Source organism: Lactuca virosa, chromosome 3 (assembly GCF_052849685.1).
Source record: "Lactuca virosa cultivar CGN04683 chromosome 3, Lactuca_virosa_CGN04683_v6, whole genome shotgun sequence".
In the NCBI taxonomy this organism is placed as follows: domain Eukaryota; kingdom Viridiplantae; phylum Streptophyta; class Magnoliopsida; order Asterales; family Asteraceae; genus Lactuca; species Lactuca virosa.
Genome location: NC_136428.1, coordinates 125,672,406 through 125,683,218, shown reverse-complemented (window position 1 = coordinate 125,683,218; position 10,813 = coordinate 125,672,406). Strand labels below are relative to the sequence as shown.

The 10,813-nt window shown below is 37.8% G+C and overlaps 1 protein-coding gene across 1 annotated transcript; it reads left to right on the top strand.

Annotated features, from left to right (window-relative positions):
- Positions 1 to 6,861: 6,861 nt before the first annotated feature.
- LOC145164010 (uncharacterized) lies at positions 6,862 to 9,875 on the top strand. The gene is made up of 2 exons (XM_079082741.1): positions 6,862 to 9,493; positions 9,589 to 9,875. The coding sequence occupies exons 1-2, from the start codon at positions 6,862 to 6,864 to the stop codon at positions 9,873 to 9,875; spliced, it is 2,919 nt and encodes a 972-aa protein (XP_078938867.1).
- Positions 9,876 to 10,813: the final 938 nt, after the last annotated feature.

Sequence of the window (10,813 nt, the reverse complement as noted above, 5' to 3'; positions counted from 1 at the left end):
TCCGCTACATACTGCGGAACGAGAAGGGCCCTCTCCCTAAAGTTGGTGGTAATCTCCGCCACAGTCTCTGTCATCTGCTGGAGGTCCTGACACTCCCTCGCATGCTGTTGCACCTCAATGACAGGTGCGAACTCGGCCCTGAACCTGGTCGTGAAATCACTCTAGGTCATCGGATCCAATACTGATTCATCACCAATAGCTCGTCCGATCTCCTCCCACCAATCTCGTACACTGTCCTTCAGAAGACAGGATGCTAATCTGACCTTGTCCCCCTCGGGACATCTGCTGGTACGGAAGGCGTTGGCGACATCCGCCAACCATCTGGTACTCGCAATGGGGTCCCGAGCCCCATGGTATTCGGGTGCTCCACAAGCTCTAAACTCCCTGAAAGTCGATGTGCGTGATCCCATCATGGCCGCTATCTCAGTGCGAAAGGTGCTCAGCTTCTCATCCAGAAGCTCTAAGATACCCTCCTTGACCGATCCAAAGATCACAAGAGTCTGGTCTAGTATGCTGCGCGTGACCTCCGAGGAGATGAACTCCCTTGTCTGCTCATCTAACTTCCTGGCTCCAGAGCCCGAGCCCGATCCCTCTCCTGCGCCTGAACTACCATCCGCTGGTCTAAGGCGTAAAACCACCATTCTGAAAACACATCATATCAAACGTCAGGATACCAATATAACTGGAGGGATCACATACACTACAAGTTCCCTGGTCTTATTTCGGCCTTCCTTGATTCGAGTACAGATCCTCTTCTTTCAGTAGTATGGGCTCATACTACCTTCCACATCTATCCGTACTTTCCTCAAGAACTACCTCGACTCCACCAAGTCCCTTCTACTAATACTGTTCTCTGTTACTCTCATCATAGGTTTGCCCTAGGGTAATCACCAACTCACTCTTCGCCATCAGCTGCATAAGAAGTCCCTGCTTTCTTCCCCCTAACTAGCCCACAAATACTATTATATATTACTCAGACTAGATAATTCTTCGAATGAGAGATCCAACCCTACAACGGTTAGACTCAAACGAGAGATGCTCAATAGAGCTAGAACTAACCTTCTGAAATTATTTAATCCTCACAGTATGTAACATAACATATTTTTTTACTAGTTAGTAAAAAGATAACTAAGACTCCTAAAAGCACAAAGCAAGCAGCATTTGAGCATCGAGTACACATAATCAAGCATCTACTACTCTGGCTATCATACTGGCTAATCTGAACTAGCATGCAGTTCTCATAAAGCTGAACATATATAATAGGCACATAAGGCATCCTTCCTAGATCCTTAGTCCTCATCTAGCATGCTGTTCTAATAAAGCTGATAATCATAACACAACATAAACTTGTATGGGTAATTTGGGAGTACTTACTTGAGCTCGACTGATTGCATGCACCACACCCTTTTCTCTTTTCTAGTTTCAAAATTCTTTTTGTAAAAATGATTTTCTTTTTGAAAATTTCTATATCAATTCCTTAGTTTGAGTTCAGACACACCCAAGAGTGTGCCCGAATCCATCAAACCAAGGCTCTGATACCAACTTAAAACATCCCAAAAATATGACCCAAAAATTTCGTTTTCAAATCATTATTAAAACCATAAACCATCCGAAATCATAAGTAAAATCATGTATCAATAAACATCATAGAATCTGTCTCAAATCAAAATCTCATAACAAAACATCAGAGTAAACTCCCAGGCTGTGACTGTGGTGTGTGCCATGCGATCATCCGGAGCCCTTCCCTTTACTAGCGGAAGTACCTGAAACCAAAACTAAAAACTGTAAGCATGAAGCTTAGTGAGCTCCCCCAAACTACCACATGCCATACAATAACATATATAACACATAAAGCACATACTGGGCCCACTGCATCGGGCCCCGCCCGGCATCGGACTGTAGTCCGGCATAATTTGGGCCCCGCCCACTACATAGGGCCCCGCCCGACATCAGACCGAAGTCCGGAATAACTTGGGCCCCGCCCACTGCATCGGGCCCCACCCGGCATCGGACCGAAGTCTGGAATAAACTGAACATAACATAAGCATAAACATATAACATAATCACATATACTGCATCGGGCTTGCCCGACATCGGACCGAATTCCGGAACATATAACACAAAACACAAACATGCATGAATCACAAAGACATCAAGCATACATAACTACTTCTCGGGACCACCCCAGCATCCAACCGAAGTCCGGAACTACTATCATCTAAGCGGGTCGGCATTGTGGCCGTAGACCCGTTCCTACCGGAAGGAAACTCACCTCGTATGACTGACTGCTGAAAACCCGAGTGAGGAAGCCCTGACTGCTGTTCCGGCTGCTCTCCGCCTATCATGACCAAATGAACACTTAGTCAGAAATGAGGATTCTTCTGTGGGTAAAATGACTATTTTACCCCTTCTGATCCAAATTGGGCCATGACCCAGGCCCCATCCTTTCTAGTCCTTCTAAACTCACTAAGGCCCATTAATCCCTATATGGCCCAATTTTCTAAATTAGGCCCAATTCTTCAAATGGGCTTTCCTTCCAAGCCAAAACCAATTCTTGGGCCCTTAACTGGCTTCTGAAGGCCCATCACGGCCCAACAACTACTATGTCGAAAGCTAGGCCCAAACCGAGGCCCAATCACTTAAAACCCACTGACTGAGCGTACGCTGAACGTACCCATCTGTACGCTGCGCGTACTGCTTGAATGGATTGTACGCTGCGCGTACTAGCATGTACACCCAACGTACTCTCCTGTTAAGCCATCTTTTCCAAAACGACTTAATCCCTTAAGACAAAACGTCCAACTTACAGATCTGAGTCTCATGCTTCGCCCTAGTCCTTAAAGTTGGTCACTTGGTGGCTTGCAATCCCCCAAATGAGCCCAACACTAAGAATGACTTTGATTTTCCAAAGAAAAGGCTAGATCTCTTGCATGGCTTCATAAAAGCCTCAAAGCTTGCAACTTTACTGCTAAAGAGACTCATTGAGCTTCAAGGGTGGCACCCCTAAGCTCAAAATCGAAGTTGCATGATCAAGATCCAATCTTTGGACCTAAAAAGGTCCAAATATTCCAAAACCCTAGATCTAGACTTTAAGGAGGAAAGTTAGGAGCTTTATACCTCCTCTTGATGCCAAATGACGAGCTTAAACCAGATCCCTGAGCTCAAGGTACTCAAAGGCTTCTTCTCCAACCTCTCCTTCTCTTCTTCAAAGCTTTCCTTCACCAAAATGAGCTCAAAAAGGTTAACACACACAACAATGGAGTATGAGGCATATTAGGGTTTTCTGAGGGTGAGGGGGCTGGTAGGGAGGCCAGGGGTGGCTATAATGGGGTATTTATATGCCTTAAATCCTAAAAATTAGGGTTTTGTATCTACTCACGTACGCTGCGCGTACGTGCGCGCGCCCCCCGAATCCGATGCATGCCTCTACACCCCGCGTACGCCAAGGCTACACCCAACGTACGTCTTATGGGCGGCCCAATTCCTTGGCCCCTTTGCTTAAATCCAATCCAATAGTCCTTTTATCTATATTTGACCCAACTATAATTTTAGGAAATAATTGATAATTAATACCTCAAAAGTCGGTCGTTACACTTTGATGTTCTTTTTGACATTTGTATTATTTTGTTTAACTGATTTATTCACTTTATATTGTTGCAGGTGTTCCCTGCATATTTGGAGTCTTGCACTACAAGAAAAAAGGTAATTAGCGGCGACAAAAGTTGCCGGTAAAGAATAACAATGTCGTCGGTAAAGGTAATAGCGGCGACACGACGCCGGTAAAAATGCACCGCTACTGCTCTGTGGCTATTGATCAAAATGTTTCCGGTAAAGACAATTGTCGTCGCTAATGCTGATGTCGCTGCTAATACTTCTTGTCGCAGGTAATAACATTTTTCATTTTTTAATTTTTTTTAATCAACGATTTTGGGTATAAAAAAACTGATACATAACGACATTAAATACAGAAAAAATTACATAACAACATCCGTTTAGATACCAAATACTGTTATAATTAATTTCATACCAAAATAAACAACCAAAGTTTTACAATTCTAACAAGTAACAAAGTGTGACGACAAGTGTAACATTCAAAACACAAATTAATTACTAGTTTAAACCATCATCTTCGTTCCCATCGTTTCCTCTTGATTACGGAATCAACATGCATTTATCGTTGCCAAAGTACATTGTTATTTTTAAATTAAGACAAAAAACCAAAGTACATTGCTATTTTTTGCACTTGGGACAAAAACCCAATTACCAAAGCTTTAGCAAATAATCACAACAAACCAAAATTACCAAATCAACATGCATTTTATGATGCTAAAGTACATTGTTATTTTTACACTAGAGACAAAAAACCAAAGTACATTTCTGTTTGTTGCACTTAAAATATAAACACTTGAAATTAAATAATTTTACTCTGTTTGTATTAAAGAACATTAAATACAAGAAATACGAAAGTACATTGCTATTTCTTGCACTTAAAATACAAGAAATACCAAACCGAATTCAAATCCCTCTAAGTGTGTAGCTACGCCCTTGCGCCCTTGGGTTAGCCATAAGTGGTGAGAATCAATGACAAGAGTAGTGAAATGGAGGGTATGAAATTGAAAAAGGAAAACTGAAAATATTTATAAGACAAATTTACATAAATTGTCCCTGTAATTTTCTAGATTTAGAACTTTACTCTTTAACTTTTTTTTGTTGTATAGATATTGGGGTGGGAATCGATTCGGTTTATGGCTTCGTTGGTTTTTTCAAATCAGTTTTATCCGTTTGAATTTTTTTGTTCAAATCGAAAACCGAACCAAACCGAATTCACATCCCTCTGGACCAAACCGAAAACCGAATTCTGATTCGATCGGTTTGGAAACCGAGGAAGCCAAATTGCTAAAAGGGATAAAAATGTCATTTATTTTATATTGATCATTTAACAGTTTTATTTCATATATAAAATATAAAGTATACTTTTTAATTAATTAATTATTGCAATTCGGTTTTCTGGTTCGGTTTGGTCTAAACTTCATAAGACCAAAACTCAAACCGAAAACCATATTCTAAATTCGGTTTGGTCTCGGACCAAACCGAAAACTGAGTTTGAACATGGTTTGGTTTGAAATTAGTTTCGGTTCGGGTTTTTCGGTTTCAAACCAAATAATTCCCAATAAGCAAAGTTTACGAACAATCAGTAAAATTAGGTCAAAGTATAAAGTCCGACGCAATCCAACACAATCCAAATCATCAGATGATTTGATAATACAGAATAACACCTCTAATCAAAAGGAATCCAAATTCAATAATAATAAATGAAGCAACAAAGATTAGAGATAAACATACGGAAAATCCAAATAGGGAAAAACTGCGGGCAGAGGAGACCACAAAAAGATCCACCAGTGATAAAAAAAATGTTAGCAATGAAAAATAAAAAGTGAAAAAATACTGGTATTTGGGGCCAAGTATGCAGGAGTAAATTTGGAACGAAAACTCACACCGAACCTCAGGACATTTAACTCATCCCGAACGTCATGCAGTTTCCTCTAGAACTTGTAAGTTTGAGGCTAAGTCTCCTAAAATTCTATGTTACTTTAGCTTGAGCTCGCGAGGTACATGCAAAGTAACAGATATCTTACAAAATGACATAATTTAGATAAGCTAGGTTCAAGTATTCTAACTAATTATTGTACATCTATCGTATGCTATGAGAATAATAAAAAAAATATGTTGTTTGATAATATAAATACGTTCAATCTTACATAACTATTGTCATTAGCACACATTATAACTAATTAAATCGTCTATAAGGTTATTATACACTTATTATTATTATTCTCATTTCTGTCAGAATGTTTTATTGGGTCGTATTATGTCAGAATGAAAATGAGTGAAAAACGATGTGTGAAAACAAAAAAAAAATAATTAACGAGAATGCATGAAAATAATGATATTCTTGTAAGGTTGAACGTATTCGCATTGCTAAACAACTTACTCTCTTACTAATTCTCATAGCATACGATAGATGTACAATAATTAGTTCGAATACAATAACTTAAGCCTAGTTTAGATATCCATAAAATAAAACGAAATTATTATTCTAAATCGTCTTCCCCCCTTATTCACACGTTCAAGGAGTGCCATTACCATTGACCTATTAACATAGTGGTCCACTAAAAAACATTCCACTACCCATTAACATATACAGTCATCCACTGAAAAGCGTTGATTGCTGAAGTAAAACACACTCTACGCCATTTTGTCCGTGTTTTATCTTTTCTTCACATACCAATGTTAGCTATTAAAAGACTAAAAGTTTTCTTCAAGATTTTTTCAACATAAATTTTTCCGGTCCTAAGTTTTAATTCTGCTTTCCATTTATGAAGTTAAAATTCGTTTACCCGCTACGTCTATGTAAAAAAATTCCTTCCTTATTAAAAAAAAATCTTTATTAGCTTCGAAAAAAAAAATAGTATAATGGACACCAGTTTCAATACAACTAATTGAAAACCAAAAAATAGATATGTACCAAATCAATTAAAATAATATTACAGTTCTTATTCCATATTTGACATATGATACCATTGTCTTTTTACTAACACCTAGTTTTAATTTCCTTATTAACATTCGGTTTTTTTCCCACATATTCCATGCGAGGAATACCATTGAAAGTATAATACACTCCTTGAGGATAAATATGCGATGACTTCTTAGAAGAATAGACTTCATGTGGAAAAATATGTCATTGCACAAATTTTCCTTTTTGAATAAGTAAAAACAAAAAATAAGAGAAAATGGTTGCCCAAGTATAAATTAGGACACACAAACCATCATTTTTCAAAATACAACACAACAAAGAAAATAATGCCGTCTTCAAACTTGTTAATCTTCTCTCTACCTCTACTAATCATTACGCTCTTCCCCAAGTCAAATATTGCTTATGCTTCTTTGGAGGAAGCCAACGCTCTTCTTAAATGGAAAGAAACCCTTCAAATCCCAAACAACTCCTTGCTCTCTTCATGGATTCCCATCTCGTTGAATTCCAGTGCATCGTTTCCATGCACTTCTTGGTATGGGATAGTTTGCTATGCTGATGCGAGCATTCATAGGTTGAACCTAAGTTCATCGGGCTTAAAAGATACACTCCACCAATTTCCATTCTCTTTGCTACACAATCTTACACATTTTGATCTCAGTGTAAACAACTTCTTTGGCCCCATCCCAGCAGAAATCCGACACCTATCCAAACTAGTGTATCTTAAATCTTCAGAGAATAAGTTTTCTGGAGCAATCCCACCTGAAATAGGAAAACTGAGCCAGCTATCCCTCTTGGACCTTTACGAAAACGATCTAAATGGTTCTATTCCTCAAGAAATAGGAACCTTGGTCTCACTTGAGGTCCTAAGCCTCTACTCAAACAATTTATCTGGCTTAATTCCTTCATCATTGGGTGATTTGACATCCTTGAATATCCTTTTTTTGTACCGTAATCAACTCTCAGGTCCCATTCCTATTGAACTTGGGGATTTGAAGAATCTCATCCATCTTCAGGTGAGCCACAATCACCTTAGTGGTTCTATTCCTTCATCACTAAAAAGCCTGAGCAACCTACAGTCTCTGTACCTCTTTGAGAATAAATTATCTGGTCTCATTCCTATTGAACTTGGGAATTTGAAGTCTCTCACTGATCTTGAGGTGAGCTACAATCAACTTAGTGGTTCTATTCCTTCATCCCTAGCAAACCTGAGCAACCTATGGTATCTATACCTCAATGACAATAGATTATCTGGTCCTATTCCTACTGAACTTGGGAATTTGAAGTCTCTTATTGATCTTGAGTTGAGTGATAATCAACTTATTGGTACTATTCCTTCATCACTAACAAACCTGAGCAAATTACAGTGGTTGTACCTCCAGGATAATAAAATTTCTGGTCCCATTCCTCGTAACTTTGGAAATTTTAAATCACTCAATGGTCTTCGAGTGAACAAAAATCAACTTAGTGGTTCTATTCCTTCATCATTGGGTGATTTGATATCTTTGAAACAACTTTATATGCACCACAATCAGCTCTCTGGTCCCATACCTTCTGAAGTTGGGAATTTGAAGTCTCTCACTGATCTCAAGACAAACGGAAATCAACTTACTGGTTCTATTCCTTTGGAGTTTCAAAATTTAAATGAACTACAAAGGCTTAATCTGTCTTCAAATTATTTGGTTGGTGAGATTCCAAAGGAGTTTTGGAAGATGAAAAGTATGTTGTATTTGTACTTGTCTGATAACCAACTTTCAGGTACTATACCTCCAGAGCTTGGATCATTCTGTGATCTCCTTGAACTAGATCTGTCCACAAATAGATTGAATGGGTCGATACCAATAAGTATTGGTAATTGGGTACACATCCACTACTTCAATCTTAGTGGTAACAAGCTCCATGGAAATATCCCATCTGAGATTGGTAAATTATGTCAACTTACGAGAGTTGATTTATCTCATAATTTGCTCAGTGAAGAGATACCCTCTGAAGTTCAAAGTTTGCAAAGTTTGGAAGAATTGGATCTTTCTCACAATAGACTATCAGGTTCTATTCCTAATGCTTTTACAAGTTTGCCTACTGGGATTAATATCGATTTGTCTTACAACAAGCTCACAGGTTTAGTTCCTGCAAGCACTAACTTTGTGAATGCGTCTATACAAGGCAATCCAAGTTTGTGTGGAAATGTTATAGGATTGAAACTTTGTCAAAGTCAAATTACAAAGAATAAAAATGATCCCTTTCGTCATAAGCTCATCCTTGTAATTATGCTTCCTCTTATCGGGGCTATTTTACTTGGTTTATTCACCTATGGCCTCATTGCTTATCACAAGCAAAAGAAAGAGTCTCCACAGAAACCGGTGGATGAAGAAAGTGGTGATTATTTCTCAATTACAAGTTTTGATGGAAAAGTAGTGTATGATGATATCTTGAGGGCAACAAATGATTTCGATGAAGCATACAGTATTGGGACTGGAGGATTTGGTATTGTGTACAAAGCCGAGCTACAACCTACCAATGTGGTAGCTATTAAGAAACTTCATTCATCATCTGAGAATGTTGATCATAATGGTTTCCTTAATGAGGTACGAGCATTAACAAACATAAGGCATCGAAACATAGTGAAACTCTATGGATATTGCTACCATGCCCGCCACTCATTTTTGATTTACGAATATCTTGAAAAGGGAAGCCTTGGATCAATCTTAAGAAGCGATGTTTTAGCAAAAGAATTGGATTGGTTGAGAAGGGTCAATATTGTGAAGGCTGTAGCTAATGGTTTGACATACATGCATCACGACTGCTCACCTCCTATAATTCATAGAGACATTTCAATTGCCAACATTCTTCTTGATTCTGATTATGAGGCACATATTTCTGATATTGGCACGTCCAAGCTTTTAAAGCTAGATTCATCCAACTGGACCCCAATTGTTGGAACATATGGTTATATTGCGCCAGGTAACACAATCTTGTTAATGTAGATATACGTATTTATGTTGGGATCTTGTGAAGTTGATATAGCTTTTTTTTTTCTTCTTTTTCTTTGGATATAGAGCTTGCTTATACGATGGTGTCAACCGAGAAATGTGATGTGTACAGCTTTGGCATTGTTACACTAGAAATGATCATGGGAAAGCATCCCAGTGAACTACAATCGTTATCTACTGATTATCTGGTGTTAGCAAATGTTGGAGATAGTCGTATTCCACTTCCCTCACCACAAGTTGAGAAACAGGTTAAGTCGGTGCTAAGTCTCTCAAGAGCATGTTTGAACTCCAATCCAAACAGAAGACCAACAATGCGCCAAGTTTCAAATCTGTTAATGAAGGATCAGCTTTGAATTGACATTTCTTGCCTGATTGATATAGTGTACTTTCAGTGTTCTTTACTTTTCTCAAGTTTCTTATATGCATCATGTCAATATATATTCATTTGAATGCCTTTTTCTTAAGAAACTTTACATATGTTTCTAATAGATAAACAAATAAGTCATGAAGATTGCTATACTTATAAAAACTTACCACTGGAAACCACGGTTAAGGCCATACACACATCCCCCAAACAAGAAATTATGTACAATTTTGCTATTTTACTTCTTATATCTATTTCAAAATTTCAATTATTTAGCAAGTTAAATGTTTAAAATTAATAATTATTATAATGACTTCATATTTTCAAAAATAATACATTTGTCCATAAGTTGGGTAGCACATCATTTGATATACCCTCTACGATACCTAAGTCATTCAAATATACAAAATATATTTCTATTTTGGATTATATGATGAGCAAACAAAGTTAATGGTGAGAGATGTCATTGGGAAATTTTATCAGACACTTGGTATTATAGATGAGAGGTGTCTTTACAAAGATGGAAAGTTTTAAATATTAAGAACATATTTCAAATATTAAAGCATTTTAAACAGCCTGGAACATTTTTGACTCACCACTCCATTCCTAGCATTCTTTTGAGCTGTCGAATTCCAATTTTGACAGCCTGGAATATTTACACTAGATAACCAACTAAATCGTTCAAATAAAACATACATGATTTCAGTTATTGGTACACATTTCACTTCACTTTGAAATATGACTAGAATTAACAGTTTATGTGGATGAGGTTTGTATCACATGGTTGTAACGTTGGTTTCAATTTCTTACTAGTTTTATGTCTCGTCTCCCCTTCATTTCATGTCAACATGATATGGCATAATGTGGATGTACATGTGGTTTATGTGTTTGTGGAGAGGGTAGAGAAATTGAACACACCATGAGTTT

Excerpts from the sequence above, each read along its gene's own strand:
- LOC145164010 (XM_079082741.1), top strand. The coding sequence starts at position 6,862 with ATGCCGTCTTCAAACTTGTTAATCTTCTCTCTACCTCTACTAATCATT. Across the intron at positions 9,494-9,588 it reads ATATGGTTATATTGCGCCAG|AGCTTGCTTATACGATGGTG; the intron begins GTAACACAATCT and ends CTTTGGATATAG.